Source organism: Otolemur garnettii, unplaced genomic scaffold (genome assembly GCF_000181295.1).
Source record: "Otolemur garnettii isolate 467f Iridium unplaced genomic scaffold, OtoGar3 scaffold00053, whole genome shotgun sequence".
Taxonomy (NCBI): domain Eukaryota; kingdom Metazoa; phylum Chordata; class Mammalia; order Primates; family Galagidae; genus Otolemur; species Otolemur garnettii.
Genome location: NW_003852448.1, coordinates 3,702,212 through 3,722,757, shown reverse-complemented (window position 1 = coordinate 3,722,757; position 20,546 = coordinate 3,702,212). Strand labels below are relative to the sequence as shown.

Sequence of the window (20,546 nt, the reverse complement as noted above, 5' to 3'; positions counted from 1 at the left end):
CAGGGGAAGCCCCGTCAATCCTAGTGGGTGCGGGCTGTGGAGGTGGGCAGGGGAAGCCCCGTCAGTCATAGTGGGTGTGGGCTCTGGAGGTGGATAGGGGAAGCCCCATCAGTCATAGTGGGTGTGGGCTCTGGAGGTGGACAGTTTGCTTTGGGTTCAGGCCCTTCTGCTTTCTGACCTTGTACTAGATGCAAGGTATTTATATGGGCAAAAGATTTTTGTGAGCCGAATACCTGCTTCATAGGTTTGGGGTTGGGATTGAATGATAGTGTGCAGGAGCTGTGACCCTCCTAGGAGGCCACCAGTGATTGCTTCTCCCACACGAGGGAGTGATGTGGGCTCAGACGGGGGCCTCCTACCAAGGCTCCTCACTCTTCCCTGGCTGTGCCTGAAGGCAGCACCTCTGAGGCCCAGATGATGGGTAGCCACGTGTGCATGGAGCCCAGTGGTCATTTGCGTGGGAAGTACACTGCATGGTGCCAAGCCACTAAGGGTTCAGGCTGTGGCGTGTTGCCTTTAGCCGGTGCTCCTGTGCTGCATGCTCTGGGACCGTTCCCCAGCTCCTCTGCCTGCCCAGCTGTTGGCAGTGTTTCCCTGCTGGTGGGTGCTGTTTCTCTAAGGACTGCCTGACACAGTAGGAGAGAAGGAGGAAGCCAGCCCTACTGCCCCCTGCACCCCTGCCCCCCAAGTATGAGCGTAACTCATGCTCCAGAGCCCTCCCCTGAGGATGAGGCCAGAGTCCAGGATCTCTGCCCAAAGCTGCATCTTCAGTGTACGTCGTCGCCTTCCTATCCTGCATCCCTGGAGCCTCACAAAGTCAGGGATACCAGAGACCCATTGTAGACCCTGCGTCTGCTGACCTACGGCTTAACCTGACACACACTACCTCTGCCCACATTCTGTTGCCAGAACTGGATCTGGCCACACTGCCCTGCAGGGGAGCTGAGCACTGTGGCCTTGCAGTGCTAGAAAGTAGATGAAGGCACAATGTGGTGAGTGCCAGGCGGGAGTTTGGGGGTTCACATTTATGTTATATAAAGCCACATGACATCAATGTCGATTTATATTTTATTAGCATCTGTTCTGACAGATGCTAATAAAATGTTCTGACAACATTAAAAGGTAATTTTTAGTTTTTCTATTAACTTCCATCCGTAGACATAAAGCCTTTTCTAAGACTTGGGCAAATTCAGAAAATTACATATAGAGAGACATTGTATGAGTAGAGAGTTTTGCCATTATGAAAACTTGCTCCTACTAGATTTTACTTTTCTTGAGGAATTTCTATCTTAAGGAGTTTTAACTGGTTGATCTACTGAATTTCTGTTTATAATTTGAACTCTGTAAAAATGCCTGTTGATACGGTGTGGGGGTGAATAATGATCACTGAGTCCCATCTTTGCAGCAAGAAGGCTTCACTCCGGTCCTCCTCTGTGGTTTCTGTGAGTGCCACATCTCACAGGTGCATGACTTTTGGGTTAGAGCCACAGCAGACAGTGGGAGACTGGCTGGACTGTCCCTTTCGAAGGTGTGTGGGGAATGGATGTCACAAACTATGCTACTTTTCATTTCTTCAAGGAACAACTGTTGCCTTCAAAAAGCAGGGAGTGGTCTCAAGGTGAAGAAGGCAATGTCTCTCTATGATATACATGTTCAGAATAGAAATGAAAAGCACTCCTATCACACAGTAAGCTGGAGAAGTAGGAACTGTTCCTCTTCTGTCTCTACCCAGTGAGCCTCCTGGACCTCAGCTGCTGGCACTGTGTGCGCCTTGCGTCTGCTCAGTACCTCCCAGCCCTCTTCCCTCCCGCCTAAGCTGTGCAGCACACTACAGTTCTTCCAGGCTGGGGATGCCTTGCTGCCGGAAATAGGCAGCTCAGCTGTTAAATATTTATGACCGCCTGTGTGCCAGGCACTGGGCCAAGCATGGAAAAACTTTGATGTCTAAGACAGGCCTGGTCTCAGCCCTCACAGACCTAACAATTGAACGGCAGAGAGGAGTGGGAGGGGACTGGGGAGGTGGAGGAGATGGAATTCTCAGGGCTTGATGACACCTCGTCCACAAGGGCTTCCTGCTTGAACTCAAAACAGGATTCAGGAAGGGGGTCTGCTGATGTGTCTTTAACTGTACAAGGAAACGTGGACATTGTTAGAACTGTGTATTAATTTGCAGCCCGAATTATCGTCTGCAGACATGTCCCATAAAAGTGATGCTACAGGCGGTGAACTTTTGTTACTTACTGAGTGCTTTATGCTCCCTGTGAAATAGGTACTGGTTTTATCCCTGTTTATAGATGAGCAAACTGAGGCCCACACAGATTTGGTCGTGAGCTCCAGGCTATTGCTGGTTAACTGTTCAGGCCTAAGGCTGGGAGAGAGTGGGCTGGGCCTGTCCACACCTGTGGCCCTAGGTCATACCTGCAGGGGTACTAAGCCTGGCTCTCAGTCTCCATATCTACAGGGACACTGGAGCTTAGAGTGCATTGCTGCTTGAATCACTGGTGAATTTGAAAAGGTTTCATGTTTCTAAGAGTGTGGAAAAACTAACATGACAGAGAATTTGGTGGGGGGGGGAGGGCTTAATATTTTAAGTTTAATACAGAAAAGTATCTTTAGAAATTAGGAATAAATAAAATAACCTTGGGAGTCTGATAGTGCTTAGAGATCCAAGAATGTACTTACATAATTCTCAGGCAGCTTGAAATTTTTATGCAGGACTAATCATATCAAATCTCTTTTTGTGTTTTTTTTCCCCTAATTTATGAACTACTTCCTTTCAGAAACAAATGGAAAGGTTTAAAGACAGAGGACTTTTTTGGGATGTAGCCTGTGGCAAAGTCAAAAACCAAAACTTAGCAGACCTGCTCAGAGTGGAGTGGAAGCTTCTCTTTCCCAGTGACATTTTTCTGTATCTATAGTGAGAAAAACCCAGACACTGAAGGAGAGAGAAGGTTTGTAGGGAGCTGTGCTGCAGCATCTGGGTGGTCTGGATGGCAGTTCCTGTCTAAGTGATACCCAAAACTCAGGGTGGCCGGAGCCCTGTAGACATTGTGTTATTTTTTGCATGCTTGTCACACAGTGTAGCTCACAAGCGAGGCTCAGAAGGAAGTAGCAACTTAACTGATAAAAGAGCAGTTACAACAGGACTCCAGCATCTCTGCTTTGGTGTTTGGGGGATGTTTTTTGAATGCAAACCCTGCCTTTCTGCTGCAGTCCACCTGATCATCGAGAAGTCTGTGGATGACTGATGGACTGTGGGCGGGTAGTGGAGATGGCACGGGTACAGAGGAGCGTCCCCATCCTGGCTGGGTGGAGCAGGATGGCAAGAGATAGTAACATGCTACTCGGAGTGGCACTCAGTCTAAAGCTTAGGGACTGTTTATTCCTGGTGTTTTTAATTTAAGACTTTTGGAACACATTTGACCTTGGAAAGTGAAACTGCAGCAAAGGGGGGCTGTATTGTTGAGGATGAGGCTTGTAGTTCTCAAATGTAGTCAGAGCATTTGCAGGCACTGCATATCGTAGAAGAGACTGACACATTTTCCAGTTCTCTAGAAGCCCAGTCAGAAAAACAGTAATGAATTTCAAGGCGTCACATATTAAATATAGAAGAAGCCGGGACCCCTTTGAGCTCCTTCTAGCTGTGGGCAGACTTGAGGAAATACGAGGGAAGAGAAGCGGGCTGCCTGAGAGGCTGGCCACAGATACACCATCCTCAGCACCTGGGTGTCCTGCCTCCTGCTCACTGGGGTGCAGAGGGGTCCCAGGAAACAAAGCGTGCCTCTGGTCACACCAGAAAGTGGTGAGGGCAGAGCTGGACTGAGTGTTTTAAATGGCTGATAAGTTAAGCTTTCTTTACCCTTTGTTGAAATTGGTAAAATAGTTGTAAAATTGATAAAAAGCTTTCACACTGATCGGTGATTTCTAGCTTTTAATATAATTGAAGTATTTAAGGGTTAAGTGGAAATAGCCCCTCATAAAGTCACTTTTACCCTTCTTGTCCTCCTTCCTGACACTTCCTGCATCTGTCTGTCTGTCAGCTCATCCACGTGGTGGCCGACAGAGCTCTGCAGTGTGCTGGCTGCACTCAGGCGGGAGGCTGGCACACAGATTGCACACTCCCAGCCTCTGTTACTTACTCATCATACTGTTGTTATTTTTTTCTTTAATGAAAAATATGATATTGTAAACAAATAGACTTGTTAAAAATTAGAGGGCAATAAATTACTATGGTAGAAAATGATGTTTAGAGGTAGGTGAATGAGAGCAGGGGGAGTGGGAGGGGGTACAGTGAAGATGCCCAGGACACTGGAGGCCGAGGGGACAGTTGGCAGTGCTTTGGGGACCAGAAGATGCCAGGCAAGGTCATCCTGGGTGGAGGCAAAAGGAGCTACCAGGGACAGGTGAAGAACTGCAAAGTGACACTGACAGGCCAAGCTCGTAGCAATTCCGATTCATGAGACTTAGACGCCCCAGCCCTCACTCAGTAGTGTGCTGTAAGGGTGGGGACGGGCCCTGGGGCCATCTGTGGCCTGTATCAGTGAGTCTCCTGGAGCAGAAACGAGACAAAGAAAAGCTCCTGCACTAAACGTTCCAAGGCAAGCCACTGTTTGATGTTGCACTTTGGTTGAGGCAGAAACACAAAAGTGAACATTTTCTACGGAATATGGAAGTTTGTATAAAATGTGACATGTCTAGAATTCACTTTTCTAAATTGGGGATAGACTATCATTTTCATGTCTGAGTTAAGGAAAAATTTGTTTTTTAAAGTCTTCCAATTTAATAATTTTGATAATTTAGGTTGAAACTTTCTCCACTTTATTTTCACTATGTCATGAATAAAATTAACGCTTGTGGGAGCTTTAACTTTTTTGTGTGTGTACTGAAATCTTTGAGGCTGAGTGAACATACTATGATTTAAAGATATTAAATTGGTGGTGTGACCTTGGACTTCCTGTGCTGATGAGGTGCAGGAGTCCTGTGGGGACAGTGGGTGGCAGAAGACCCTGCTGTCACACCCTGGTCCTTACTCTGAAGGGGGCACTTGGAAGCTGTGTACTCGCCCAGCTTGTGTTGACTCCTCCAGGGCTGCTGTGCCAGTCTGGGCATTGCTGCGGTTGTGCTGGGGAGTATGCAGAAGCATTGTCTCAGGCACAGAGGGCTGCGGCACTGTCCGTGGGTAGAAAATTCTGTGAGTGTGTGTAGTGTGTTTTCTCTGTATAAATATGTTCCTCAATTTTGAACATTAGTCTGGTTTTATCTTAATTGACCACTTTATTTAGAGAGTGAGAAGTGATGCTTCCCAATGTCAGATGTTGGTGCAGTGAGGATTCTGTGATTCTGCCTAAAGTAAAAAACACTACAAGAATTTAAGCTTTGGGACTTGCTGTTATACATGTTTAAATAAGAACCCAATATTTGTCTTTTTATAAAGACGTAATGTGTGTGTGTGTGTGTGTGTGCGTGTGTGTTTCCTAACCACTAGACAACCAGGAATAATACTTGTGCTTTAAATATAATTTTTTTACTGTATGGCCAGTAGTCTTCAGGATTTGTGGCATTCATCTTGCATTGGTCTTGGGATGCCGTGAGTAGAGCAGGCTTCTAAAGAAAAGAAAAGTAGAGTTTAAAAAGCATTTTTATTGTTATAAAATGTCGCATTTAGAGGAATAGCTAATTATATTAGTAATAAAATGACAGATAAGGCATTGGAATTTTAAGTTTATGAGAAAGAATTGTGACTTTTAAAGTTGAGAAATACTGGCTTAGTTCCAAAGAATGAGGTGCTTCGAAATGAAAATTAATTTGATGATAGTTAATAGTAAATTTTGTTTTAGGAACAGTGAAAGTATTTCTTTAAATGCTGCTGCTTATGTAAGTATGGTAATTTAAAAATATATCTAAGAATACTTGAAAGGCAAATTGAAAATGAAATAATTTTAGTTTTTATAGAGATTTGTTAATAACATGTAGTTTTTGAAAAATGCTAATTTTATTTTGTATTCAAAGGAATCCAATTGTAATTTTTTTTGTAGTAATTTAGTTTCTGAAACATTGCACATTTTTTAATGTCAGATTGCTGATTTTTTATTATGGTACAAATTGAAATTCTTTCCCTTTTTTTGAAATAAAGCAGCTTCATAGCTGTAGCTTATGGTTGTGTTAAATAGATAGCGAAGAATAGCATCTTTGAGAAGATAAATGTCACAACCATTCTAAGTAGACATTTAGTCTTTTGGATTAACGGAAAAGAAGGTCAATAATTGCAAGGATTTCCATAAGCTTAAAAATAATATTCTAGTGGTGCTGTAGTAATATTAGAACACCGAATTAATCTCTGGATGCTGTATTTTAGTTCATTGTGGCAGAATCCTGTTTTATGGCATTACAAGTTTTCATATTTCTCTATATTCAGTTGTGTACCACATAAGGGAGTATGGTCAGCGGTGGGTAGCGTACACATACAACAGTGGTCCTGTGAGATCATCATACCACGCTTTCACTGTACCCTTTATGTGTTTCCATGTGTTCACATGCACAGATACTTAACCCTGTGTTACACTTGCCAGGGTAGGATTATTCTGTCTAGCCATGCACTATGCTTGTTTGTAGTATGGGAGCAATAGTCTGTGCATGTAGCCCAGGTCTGCACAGTGGGTCACTCCTTCTGGGGTTGAGTGTGGCCTGAGTGTTTGCACGAAAAAGTCACTTAATGATCCATTTGTTGGACTATGTCCCTGTCATTATGTGACAGTAGCGGTAAGGAGAGAGAATGACTGTAGAAGATAAATTACTTGACATTTCAGAGGAAAACTTGGACCAAGGTATACATTTCTGAAAATAACAGATTTTTTGCTGTCTTCCACCCCATTTTTCTGTCTTTCTTTAGGGCCCCCCAGAATTTCCACAGCACACACCAGGACCTGTTCCCAACAGCTTTAGCCAACCCCCCCGACTTCCTCTCCAGGACCAGTGGAGAGCCCCACCCCCACCTCAGGAGCGAGACCCCTTCTTCCTAGGAGGTAGGTGGTGGGGAGTCCGCAGCAGACACGGTCAGGTGATGTGCCTAAAGGCCTTTGTTTCTTGAACTGGAGCTAACTCCCCATTGGAGATTGTGTTTTAAGAAAATCATGTTGTATACCATAGCAGCTCTGTCATTTCAGGTGCTGAAGTTGGGCATTGTTGGTATATGGAATGTGAAAATTTCATACAGCAGAGAAATAATTTACAGAAGGTGACAAATGAAGCAGTCTATGAATAAGAGCCCTGTGTAGGGTCTCCTGCTCCCACTTGTAGCATTGTCCTCAGTGAGAGGTGACAGCAGACTGCTTTTCTAAGAAGCTCTTTCTAACCTGGAAGGTAATGTTGTGCCACTCTTCAGTTTCAGGCGAGCCAAGGTTCCCGAGTCACCTTTTTTTGGAACAGCGAAGTCCCCCTCCTCCGCCACCTCCTCCCACACTTCTTAACAGCAGCCATCCTGTCCCTACTCCGAGTCCCTTACCATTTACTCAGCCGGGACCAGCATTCAGTCAGCAAGGGCAGCAGCCAGTGTTCCCAAGAGAGAGGCCTGTGAGACCAGCCCTGCAGCCCCCAGGTCCAGTGGGGATTCTGCACTTTAGCCAGCCAGGGTCAGCACCCACACGGCCTTTCATCCCTCCCAGACAGCCCTTCTTGCCTGGTCCGGGACAGCCATTTCTGCCCACGCACGCGCAGCCCAACCTGCAGGTATGTATCCCACGAACCTTGAGGGGAATGTCTGTGCACACCTGAGTCTCAGTGTTTTATTCTAGTCTACTAACATGTGCTTATTTAAAAGGTAAGGTTTTTAGTCTTAAGTGTTCTGTTTATTAAAGACAACTTGTTTTGACAGTACTGTTTTATCTCCTTAATACTGGGAGAAATGGGAAAGAAAAGTAATTGTCATTTTGGGGGTGAATTAAAAGGATGTCACTATTAGGATTTTCTTTTAAGATGTACTGCTAATAAAATTAAGGCATGTTTTGATAATACATTTGCTCATCTTTGCAAGATTTCTTGAAAGGTTTATCAGTGAAAATAAAATACTTGGTCAGATTATGTCCCTGTGACACACCGTGGTATGTGGAGGGGGATATTGCTCTCAACCACTATTTCAGAGACTCGAGTGCCCTCTGCTGATGGTCTGTGCTTTGTGGGTTGACTTTGAGTAAACATCCTTAACATCTCTCTTACCCAGAATATTTCTTATATTTTTAGGTTTACTATTAAAATAACATAGCAATGGTATTCTTGAGTCAGACTATTTAGAAACACGTAGAATGTGTGTCTAAATTGAAAATGGAAAATGTTTATCATTTAAGGTGTTAACGAAAGATAAAAATGTTAAAATTTTTCTTTTTATAAACATGTACTGCAGAAATATTAAGTATAAGAAAAGGAAGTTAAGTAACTTATTTAGAAACATCAGTAACATTTTGGTACATCGTTTTTCAGCCTGTTTGAAGTACACATACCATGCTTTTCCCCTGTTAACGTATCTTTATGATCTTTTTGTGTCGGTGACTCGGCTTTACGACAGCATGTCAGAACACTGCACAGGGTTACACCTCATGGTATTGCTGTTTGCACATTAGTGTATTTTGGTTTCAGTCCTTTGGTATCACAGCACTTTAGGGAACATACTTGAGGTTATAAATTTATTTGCATACTTAGTTATTCCCTTAGAATAACTTCTTAGAATTACTAGAAGATAGACTAGAAGATAGTCATGAACACATCTACGGTGAATTTGGATACCACTTAAAGTTTCTTTCTTATGTTGAGGTTTTGCAGGAAATGTGCTTGATGTGGAATATACTTGGTGTGTGTATTCTATTGACAAACCCTTCTCTTTCCTTTGCCACGGAAGGGGCCCTTGCATCCCCCGCTGCCTCCTCCGCCCCAGCCCCAGCAGCAGCCGGCTCAGCAGCAGCCCCCCCACCACCAGCACCAGCCCCCGCACCAGCCCCCACCCCAGCACCAGCCTCCCCCACAGCACCAGCCACAGCAGCACCACCACCTTTCCGTGCCACCCCCGCCTCTGATGCCCATGGCCCAGCCGCAGTTCAGGCCTCACGTACAGACCGCTCAACCCCAGCCAAACAGCAGTCGGGTGCAGTGCCCCCAGCGCCAGGGCCTGAGGCATGTACGTATCCAGTGTCTGTGTCCTGTTTTACCTTACAGAAATTTAGAGGTGTAATTTGTGAGTTAGAATATTTTCCAGGTCCAATTTAAATTTATAAAGTACTTAGTAATACAGTTTCTGAAGTGAATTTGTATTTTAAAACAGTTCAGAAATTTTCTTGACTACAGAAATTCACTTACCCCCTTTGTGTTAATATCTAGATATTTCTATAGTGATAGATGTTATTAACTAATAGACACATAACCTTAGAAAATACTTTTGTGTAGTAGTCACTCTATCTTTGCCAGTGGCTTACTTTTTGATGCCTAGATTGTCTCTCTGGGCTCTGAGTAAATAAGCAGTGAATCCAGGAATGTATCAGTTATCCTGCTGTCAAGCACTACCCTCATTCCTGGAAATACAGCAGGAAGCAGAAGAGACAAATTCCTTCCCTTCAGGGAGCTCATATTCAATTGAGTGAGATTAGCATGCATTTATTTGTGGGGCCACATTCTCAAGTGCCATCAGCAGGTGTATGGCTTGCATCAGAAGAGACGGGAAGTAATGTGCGGCTCTCTCTGAGATAGAAGGCAGCGGGCACTGCCTGTGCTCTGCTCAGTAGCCACAGATGAGGCTTTTGCAATTTAGTTTTTGAGGAGGAGGTACAGTGTGGTTTACGGGTCAGGTTCTAGTCTGTAAGATTCTCTTTTGGGACTGCCCCCGTTAATGCTCAAGCTTTAAGCATGTCACTTAGGTATTTGAATCTTAATTTTCCTGATGCTTGCCTCTTTTAGTCGTAAAGTAACGTGACTAAAATGATATAAACAATATGAAAGGATTTCCGGATCTGAGAAGGCACTTTATCAGCTGGGTTTTATTAGTGAGAACCATGACCCACTGTGTTCATGTGCCTTATGCCAGCACACATTTGTCTTGTGCCACCTGGGGCGTGCCCCTGCCCCACCAAGTTCTCTTCTGCGCTGTGACCCCTGCAAGTGGTGCTTCTCTCTAAGAATCCCTGGGATGAACATGACCAAGACACTCCTCTTGGATAAACCTGCCTGGCACCTTTCTTTTTCGGGGAATCATTTTTTTAGGATTTAATGCTTGACTCTGGTGCCACCTTAATTTAAGTGACTATGTAAAATAGTAGCACCATTAATCCCTCTGCTGTGTGGCAGGTAGAGTGCTTTTTTTTGTCCTACCAATAGTTCCCATCCTGAAGCGCCAGTGGAAGATCACCTGGTATAATTTCTACAGAGAGGGGCCCACCTGCAGGCAAGTGTAATACTAATAATACCTTCCCAGATCGGTCTCCTTAGTGGTGAACATACAGCTGCATATGCCAGGGAGCATTGATGCTAATAACGTGCCCTTTAATGTTTCTTCTGCCCAGTTTCTAATTATGATTAGAATTTTTCTTGTTTTGATAGAATACAACTTCTCAGAATGTATCCAAGCGGCCCATGCAGCAAATGCAGCCAACTGCTCCAAGAAACAGTAATTTGCGTGAGTTACCCATAGCACCATCACACGTCATGGAGATGAGTGGCAGTCGCTGCTCCTCCACACCCTCGGCTCAAGTGAAACCTATCGTTAGCACATCACCACCCTCGAGGGCTGTGCTGGCTTCCCGGAGCTCACAGGGAAAGACTGAAGCAAAAGTCAAGCCAGTTAGCCCTGTGGCTCAAACCAAAGAAGAAGCAAAGGTGGAACCAGAGGTAAGGCCTTTCCGTGATTAAAAGATACCTGGTCTTGCCCACGAGGCCTGACAATCAACCTCCTAGGTCCCTCATTTTACTAAGTTATTCACAAAATCTTCCCACTTCTTTTTAGCCCGTTCTTTTATAGCCATGTTTATAGATGAAACACTTGAATTGTAACAGTTTACAACATCAGAGTTTACATGTTTGTACAGTTATGGTTGTATTATATAGAATCATTATATACCAGGGTCCAGCAAACTTTTTCTGTGAACGGCCTACATATTTTGTAGTCTAAATGTCTGCCATAAATAGGCAATTCTGCTAGTTTAGCATAAAGGCAATTTATGTACAATTGTTAACACATTGCTGAGTGGTCACAAGTTACCTGGTGACATGGGCAGGCAGTATCTGTGTACATTTGCCAGTCAGCGATGTGTTAACATAGTAGCTGTTCCCTGATTGTTCTCTCCCAGTCTCAATTTATAGTTGTCCCAAATTCAGCTTATTTTATTCTTTCACCCACCTTATCTCCCAGCTGCTTATAATATAAAATCACTTAGCGCTTCTGTCATCTTTATGTGGATGACTAAGACTGTGCCCCAGTGAAGCTGTTGTGAAGAAGTCAGTGTCAGACCAGATTTGGCCCGTGGGCTGTATCTGCTGGGCTTAATATGCGCTGTCTGGTTTCTGTGACTTTCTCTTACGGTGCACTGTCAAATCCTAAAGAGTGGACCAGTTTTTCTTTTGGTCTTTAAGATTTGGGTAGGAAGGGTGGTTTTGAATTCTGTATGTTGTTGCTGGTTTTAGGTAAGTACAGAATGTGGCTAGTGTAAACAGTGAATTTCCGTATTTCATGTGGCTTTCTGTGGTGGCCTTTGGTAAGGAACCAGCCTTGGTTTCCTTCTCTAGTGAGACCTGTGACAGGGCAGTGTCTGTGTTTGGATGTGGCAGGACTAGAATTGCCTTACTGATATGGTGACAGTTCATGAGGACTTCAGAGGGAAGAGTTTAGGCTAGTCATGCTTTCTTAATTTTATAAAACAAGTTAAAAATATTTTTTCAGTCAAATTTTGTGTAATAAATTATTATAGCAGTTACGATATAATGTGTACCAAATCAGAAATGTAAACAAGGTTAAAATACTGAGTTAGCATTTAATTAAACTCTTAGTAGAAGAAGAGTGTTTTTTAGGGTTTAAAATACATATATGAAAAAATAATGTAGATTTACAAACTGGATTGGCATAGTTTATAAAAAATTTTGTCATGCTTTTCATTCATGTCTCTAGCTTCTGAGTGATTTGCTTAAGAAAAATTAAGTCATGTACACATCACTTAGTATAGTAACAGTGGCCTTTAAGGCATACGCTAGCCACATCTGACAGCCAGTTCCTTTTATAATAGTTGGTGTAGGTGGATTTATAAAGAATTCTTTCATAGAGTTATTTTAAATAGATACTTTATAAGTGAAATGGAATTTGCAAGTCACTGTAGTATAAGTTGAATGTCTTAATTGGTTTTCTTTTAATTTTCTGTGTACATAAATGAGACCGGGATTATATATTTTTTTATATTCTCACTTTGTTGCCCTTGGTAGAGTGCTGTGGTGTCACAGCTCACAGCAACCTCAAACTCTTGGGCTCAAGTGATCCTCCTGCTTCAGCTTCCTGAGTAGCTGGGACTACAGGTGCCCACCCCCAGTGCCTGGCTAGTTTTAGAGATAGGGTCTCACTCTGGCTCAGCTGGTCTCAAACTCCTGAGCTCAAGCGATCCACCTGTCTCAGCCTCCCAGAGTGCTGGATTACAGATGGTTTCCCTTTGCCAAATATGGCTTATTTTCTTATCCTCACACAAAATAATGATGACATGGCAGAGTGAATCTGTCAGACAGAAATCTTCAAGTATTCCATCTACGTTCTGGACACATTTTAACTCATGATTGGGAAGTAATCCTGATGGCTTGCAATGATCCTGCATGTGGAGCAGTGCCCCCTTGGGTCCTGGTGACACGTGTACAGCCCCCACACTCCATGTTACTTCTCGCTGTGTTTGCCTGGCTATGTAACAGCCGGCACTTTGCCACCCTCACATTTGTGGTCTGAAGTCTGCCCTAGACTTGGAGTTAGATGACGAGTGTGCTGGCACAGCTTTCCCATGATGAGCCAACCTTGTGTAAGGCCGGCCCAGGGGCCCAAGCTCCACAAGCACCAGCTGCCTTCTCAGTCATGTTTTTGTCTTAAGTTCCTAATTCTGAAGATTTATTCAGGGTAGAGAACATCATTGAACAGCTGGATTTCAGATAGTTTAAATCCTTGCTACATTCTTTTATTAAAGGTTTGTGGATATGGATGATTTTAAAGAACATTATTACAATTTTTTAAAAATGCGTAACTTTTTATAAACTTTCCTTTTTGGATGCTTTTCATGAAAGTTACTAGAGTTTTTCAAAGGTTCCTTTTTTTTTCCTAATAGACTTTAAGAATGTTTGGGGCTGGAATATTAAAGGCATTCCTTATATACCATTAATATTCCAATACTGCAATTGGCAACATTTTGATTCTGAGGAGAGTGCATGAGTTCAAGGTCAGAGAGATTGACTTGTGCTGTTCATTATAACCAATTATTCTGTGACAAATGAGTTTGAGATCAAGCTGAAAATTCTGTACAAAAAATCAATAGTTCTAATCAGGGCCTTTCAGGTCATTTATACCCCACCTTTTGTTGGTTTGTCAGGGAAGAGCCAGATAAAACCTGTGTGACAGCAGGCCTCCTACTGCTGCCATTTCTGTTAGAAACATATTTTGATATCTTAAATGAAGAGTTTAATTGGTTTCAAACTTGTAAATGAATAGAAATTTATATTATTTCATTTTTAATATTCTGATAAGATTTTCCAAATTAGCTTCAGCTGTGGAATTTTTTTCCCTCCCTTGAGGAAGGAGTTACACTTAAAGTCTTGAAACAGATTTTGAATGGTGACTTCAAATGCTGAATTAAAGGGTATTTGGAAATTGTGTTTTCTTAGTTTGCTAAAATAGATATAGCCACTGTACAGAGCACCCGAGATGGATGGCAGATTGAACCGTGTATATTTTCCATTTTAGTTTCCTGATGAAGATGAGGAAACAAGGTTATATCGCTTAAAGATAGAAGAACAGAAACGCCTAAGAGAAGAAATCCTTAAACAGAAGGAGTTACGGCGGCAGCAGCAGGCTGGTGCCCGGAAGAAGGAGTTACTAGAGAGACTGGCACAGCAGCAGCAGCAGCAGCAACAGCCGCCACCGCCCTATGCCCCACCATCCCTGGCAGAGCAGGAGGAGCCGGCATCTTCACCCTCTCCCACCAATGGTAACCCACTGCTGCCCTTTCCGGGTGCTCAGGTCAGACAGAACGTGAAGAACAGACTTCTTGTTAAAAACCAAGATGTCACTGTTTCAAATGTGCAGCCCAAAACATCGAACTTGATAGCACCTGGTGCCACCATGCCATATCAAGGGCAGCAGGTGAGACCACTGAGACACCTGAGACAGGCCAGAGCAGCCCTTCCGAGCCAGACACAGCCCCTGCACAGAGCACCCCAGATGACACCTGCAGAAGCAGAGGAGGCTGCCCGGGGGGCGTCCAGTCAGGGCCGGCCCCAGGACACGAAGCCTGGTGGGAAAAGGACTGTGACACACAGGACAAACAGCGGTGGTGGAGATGGGCCCCACATCAGCTCCAAGGTCAGGGTGATTAAGCTGTCAGGCGGGGTAAGTTGGCAAGGTTTATGAGTACCTCTTTGAGTCTGTCTTAATGTCCTAATCTCCAGAGAACCCTTCTGAAGAAAGAATTAAAAACATGTGGAACAATCTCTATCTATTTGAAGTTGGTATAAGAATTACTATTTAAATACTACAGTAATGCATCACTTAACTACCAGGCTGTGCTCTGAGAAATGTGTCCTTAGGCAGTTTCTTTGTTGATAGGATGGATGTCCTAGAGTTTGCTCACACAAACCCAGGTGGTATAGCCTGCTGTACACCTGTGCCATGTGGCTGGGGCCTCCTGTTCTCAGGCTGCAAACCTGTGCAGAGTGTTACTGCAGTGAATACTGCAGGCACTTGGAACGCAGTGGCATAAACATGTATAAACAAAAGGGACAGTAAAACTATAGTAGTGCAGTTTTAGGGGCCACGTCCACAGTGACCACAGTGTGACTCTTGGCACTGACTTCATTTCTAGCTGGCCTGTGTTGAGTCAGTTGAGTCTTGATGAAAGGCCGATGTGACGATCCCTAAGTTAGGCATTTCTCATGTTTAGCTTCTCTTATTAGTTTGTGATAGAACCATCAAATTTGTTTTAAAAATTAAATTTCCTTTACACAAGACATAATTTGTAGCATTAGAGTTGATGAGCTGCTGTGGGTGGAGTGAGGACTGTGGCGTGTGTGTGTGTGTGTGTGCGCCTTTAAGCAGTGTTGTTCCAGACCACTGCCTGTTTTCTGTTTTCAGGATAGTTTCCCTGGTTTAAAAAAAAAAAAAAAAAGGAATAATAGAATTCTAAACTGAAATCATGATGGTACCACATGCTTTCACTTGGAACCTACTTTAATTCTTTTACCGACTTTTGATTGGTGCCCATTTCAGATCATTTTCAGTGAGGCACAGGAATGGCAGTTTTGTACTCTAGACAAATTCAATGCTCTCAAATAAGAAGAGTTCCCATAGGTAGATTCTGGAGATTGCCCCGTAAATAAGTGATCTATAGAATACTTACTGCCGTATTCTACCATGTGGTTTCAATTAGTTATAGTTAGGTAATTCTCATCTCTTGCTTTAATTACAATGAACCTTATAACAAATGCTGTGGTCTGTGTAACTGTAACAATGCTAATGGTTGTATACAATTCACACTAACGCTATAAATTGAGGAGAAAGGAGGAAAGCTGTAAACACAGGCTTTTTGGATCTACCAAGTATCAGTGATCACTGAAAAAAAATATTTTTATATCAAACCTAATTCCAAAATCATGCTAATTTTAAAATATAATAAATAGAAAAAACAAAGGAATTTTCTATGAAAATCGCTTATTTGTAATAGTTAGCTCTTTTATCTATTACTTTTTTCCCCATTAGGGTTATTTCTTTTTTTTTTTTTTTTGAGACAGAGCCTCAAGCTGTCCCCCTGGGTAGAGTGCCGTGGCATTACAGCTCACAGCAACCCCCAACTCCTGGGCTCAAGCGAGTCTCCTGCCTCTGCCTCCCAAGTAGCTGGGACCACAGGCGCCCGCCACAGCGCCCGGCTATTTTTTTTTTGGTTGCAGCCATCACTGTTGTTTGGCGGGTCCAGGCTGGGGATTCGAACCCGCCACCTTAGGTGTACGTGGCTGGCGCCTTAGCCGGTTGAGCTATAGGCGCTGAGCCAGGGGTTATTTCTTAATTAGGGATAATATTTTACTGTTTCTTGTAAGCATATAGCAGTCAAGATTGATTTAGAAAATTTTTACTGGGGGTGTCTAGAATAAGAATGTTGATTAGGTTGCGTTTTACCTGCTAAACTCTGCTGGATCAGCAGTGACTGACAGAGGGTGTATGAGAAAGCCCTGTGACTGGTGAGTGGACACTGGCCTGGGTGGCCGGGCTTCCATCATCCCCCTTCTAGAACTTGAGTGTCGTGGCCTTGTGCATGGCTGTAGAGTCACCACATAGCTGTTGACCTAGGGAAGTGAAGGAGTGTGTGTCTTGGTTAAGAATAGCTCTAACTTGCTGTGTGCTGTGAATACAACCTTGAGCATTTCTGTGTGAATCAAACAAAATCAGATTTTATATTTAAAACATTGAGAGGAAGATATTAGGGGAATTTGAAATTGAAAGAGGTTGTAAGGTTTAATCAATCCCTATTTTTTCCCATTCATAATTTTATTGTCTGGATTTGTTGGTGAGATTACAAAGAGAACAAATTAATACTATTTATAAACAGTGTTAGATATCAGCAGATACTGCTTCTAAAATGTGCCTCCCTGAAAATTAGTTATGCGAGTGGTCTATTTTTAAAGAATTGTATTTGATAGAATGGCTCTTTTTATTACTTAGAATATAGAAAAATTCATTATTTGCTCATTTCTTAGAAAACTATTTTTAAGTATTTAACTTTAACGAACTAACCAGTCAACCTTGTTAAATGATAATTTTGCTCATTACCAAAACATCCAAAAAACTATTCAAGTAGTAATAGAGCAGATGTAAAAATCGAGCAAGTTTACCAGCCACCTAAAGCCGTTCTTTGTGATGAAACACAGGAATAAGGAAGTGAGGCAGCATGTGCTGGTTTAGGGGAGATGTCATCAGGTTTGAAGTGTTTGCTTCCTGGTTTTCATTGCCCATCTTTGTAACTGTGGTTACCTGGCTTGAATGAATCCCAGTTTCTTCATCGGTAAAATGAGGATCAGCTCTTCACCCAGGAGGAGTGTTGTAAGGATCAAGTATCACCCCCGCCATCTCACCACCCCACCCCACCCCACCCCCAGAAGTGAGCATCCCGTGCCTCAGCAGATGCAGCCAGCTCAGTGAATTGTCCTTTTAGTTTAAGGAAGAAAAATATGGAGGCGGGGGTTTGGAGTGGCTGCTTGTAGTATTCTTTAAGAAAGTGAAAGCAAACTGAATTTAGCTCTTTTAATCAAGGCAATGAAAATTTTGAGGGTTTGTCAGCAAATTAAGTACACTTTTATTTTGTAGGCCACACAGAAATAGGAGAAGCACAGAATGCCCCAGAAGGAAAGCCAGCTGTCCCATCATGATACTCTTCGGTTTTTAAAAGGCTGTCAAAATGCTGCATGTAGAAGGGCTCAATTTGTTTTATGTGATCTTGCTTTTGGGCATTGGACTACATGTGTAAGCTTCCCTTCCTAGCTGCTCAAAAGTTATTCTCACGTTTTTTTTAGAGAAGTGCTATGTAGTATATACCTGATCTCTTGTGGGGCGAGGAGTCAGCGGCTGCACTTTGATTTTAAGAGCAGTTATAAGAGTACTATAGGAACTCCACACACCCTGGTCAGAGTCACCATTTGCTTAGACCCTTCAGTTTGTCCCTCATCCTCTCTTTTTGTCCTTTTATACATATAAAAACTTAACTCTTTTACCCCAAACCATTTGAGAGTAGATTAGAGGCACAGAGATATTCTTTTGTTGTTGTTGTTGTTGTTGTTGTTGTTGTTGTTTTTTAGAGACAGAGTCTCTCACTTTGTTGCCTTTGGTAGAGTGCTATGGTGTCACAGCTCACAGCAACCTCCAACTCCTGGGCTTAGGTGGTTCTCTTGCCTCAGCCTCCCAAGTAGCTGGGACTATAGGCATCCGCCACAACGCCTGGCTATTTTTTCGTTGCAGTTTGGCTGGGGCCCGGTTTGAACTCACCACCCTTGGTATATGGGGCCAGTGCCCTACTCACTGAGCCATAGGCGCCGCCCCAGAGATATTCTTGTACAAAACCACAGTTGTACATTACCAAAATCAAGAAGTTGAACATGGATGCAGTGCCATCGTCTGACCACAACAGGTGTTCAGATTTTATCAGTCCTCTGACCCACGCGCCTGGCAGGTCTGTGTTGTATGTCAGTTCCTTTTCTGCTGCACTTGGCCTTCTGTGCTTCTTGGCCCTGAACTAGAAAGAGCCAAACCCAGTTGTTCTGTGGGGCATCCTTCAGTTTGGGTTTGTGTTGTGCTCTGTCTGATCAGTTTAGGTTTGTGGGGTTTTGGGAGGAGCACCAGGAGGGACGTTGTGTCTATCTCAGTGCATCCGCTGAGTGTCCAGTCTGCAAAATTAGCTTTGATCATTGGGGTACAATGGTGCTTGCCAAATCTCTCCACTGTAGAGATGTAATTTACCCTTTATAACTAATAAGTGATTTATGGGAAGTTACTTAGAGACTTTGTGTTTCATTTCTTATCAAAAGTTTACTATTTTTAGTGAATACTGATGATTTTCTAATGCCTGTGCCCCTTCTGTATTTATTAGCTGTCATGTTCCTACTCTGATAATTTTCTCCATCATGTATTCTTTCATTTATTTACATCAATCTTGGGTTATTAATCCTTGTTTTATTCAGTGAACTGTCACTGTTACTGTTTGTTTTTTTTTTTTTTGAGACAGAGCCTCAAGCTTTCCCCCTGGGTAGAGTGCCGTGGCATTACAGCTCACAGCAACCTCCAACTCCTGGGCTCAAGCGAGTCTCTTGCCTCCGCCTCCCAAGTAGCTGGGACCACAGGCGCCCGCCACAACGCCCGGCTATTTTTTGGTTGCAGCCGTCATTGTTGTTTGGCGGGTCCGGGCTGGGGATTCGAACCCGCCACCTTAGGTGCACGTGGCTGGCGCCTTAGCCGGTTGAGCCATAGGCGCCGAGCCCACTGTTACTGTTTATTTTGATTTTAGAATTATCCCAGATGGGCCAGTCAGAGTCCCTTAAAGCTGGATTCTGTCTTTTGGTATGTTCTCCTCAATCCTTGAACATGTCCTTTGTCTGGCTTGAGAACATAGATGTTCAGGCTCATCGTGTCTTGTCCCTGCCTCACCTCTGGATCAGCCCTGTCTAGGAAGCTCCAGGACCTCAGTGTGGAGGGAGGGGTGCCAGGCATTGCCCCTGCTACTGCTGTCATGGCTTCTGGGCTCTCTCAGCACGTCTGAGCCTTCTGCAGTGAGTTGGAAACAAAGAAAAAGGAATCCTAAAGAGACTGCTTGAATTGGTTGTATTTTGTTGTGTACTACATATTACATATTTTTTAAATAGGTCATTGACAGGATTTTAAAATATTTTTGTTATATTTCATTTTTTGAATTATTGTAGTTGATAGTTGTGAGAAAACTGAGCATCACTGTTAAAATATTTTAAATGATTTCCTTGTCCTGTGTGAACCAAGGGGCTTACCCAAAGCATGTTCTTTTGCCAGTGACCAAGGTGCACAGCTACTAATAGGGAGGGTCTCCGGAGTCTCCTCTCTGTGGTAAGGGGCACAGGGAGACTTGTCATGTTCACAACTGAATGCTACAACCTTACCCTGGAGCAGTTCGAGTTCCTACCCATCTGTCAACTTAGAGAGTCTGACTTCTAGAAAATAAAAGCTCTGCAGTCATTGTTTGCAGAATTTTTTTGAAGTTCTAACTTAAGTGTTGATATGAAAAAAGGTGTAAGACACAGCTCCCAAGCATTGAGTTTTGAGATGAGCATGAGTGTTCATTGTATACTGGTACAGTTATCTGCCACCCTTTGGGAACCACTGGTCAGAGGAGTAGAGACCATCTCTAAGTGCTTCAGTGAGGTCCAGGTGTGCCTTTTACCCACTCTTGTTTCTTGGGTGTGCCAGATTTCATGCCTCTGGCCGACATCGCTGTTTCTGGTTATTTAAGGCCGGGCTGGAGTGCTGCTTCTGGGAGTCTCCTGGACTGTCCCACAGGAAAGGCAGTCCACCTGCCTTTCTTTGCTCCTCCTCTGCCCCTGAGGAGTTTCACTTGGCTGCTGGTTTACAGAGTTCTGTCTCCTGGTTACCACTACTTACTTGAGGAGGGGTTTTGTCTTTTTTATTTTATTTTTATTTTTTAGAGACAGTCTCACTCTGTCACCCTTGGTAGAGTGCTCTGATGTCACAGCTCACAGCAACCTCCAATTCTTGGGCTTAGGCGATTCTCTGGCCTCAGCCTCCTGAGTAGCTGAGAGTACAGGCCCCCGCCAAA

At 43.4% G+C, this 20,546-nt stretch overlaps 1 protein-coding gene across 1 annotated transcript in view; it reads left to right on the top strand.

Moving 5' to 3' along the window:
• RBM33 (RNA binding motif protein 33) overlaps positions 1–20,546 on the top strand; it is a 136,698-nt gene that overhangs the window by 93,236 nt on the left and 22,916 nt on the right. The window contains exons 11-15 of the mRNA XM_023514413.1: positions 6,890–7,022; positions 7,382–7,725; positions 8,888–9,163; positions 10,576–10,863; positions 13,952–14,596. Of these exons, the coding sequence (XP_023370181.1) occupies positions 6,890–7,022; positions 7,382–7,725; positions 8,888–9,163; positions 10,576–10,863; positions 13,952–14,596 (1,686 nt within the window). The remainder of the gene's footprint in view (positions 1–6,889; positions 7,023–7,381; positions 7,726–8,887; positions 9,164–10,575; positions 10,864–13,951; positions 14,597–20,546) is intronic.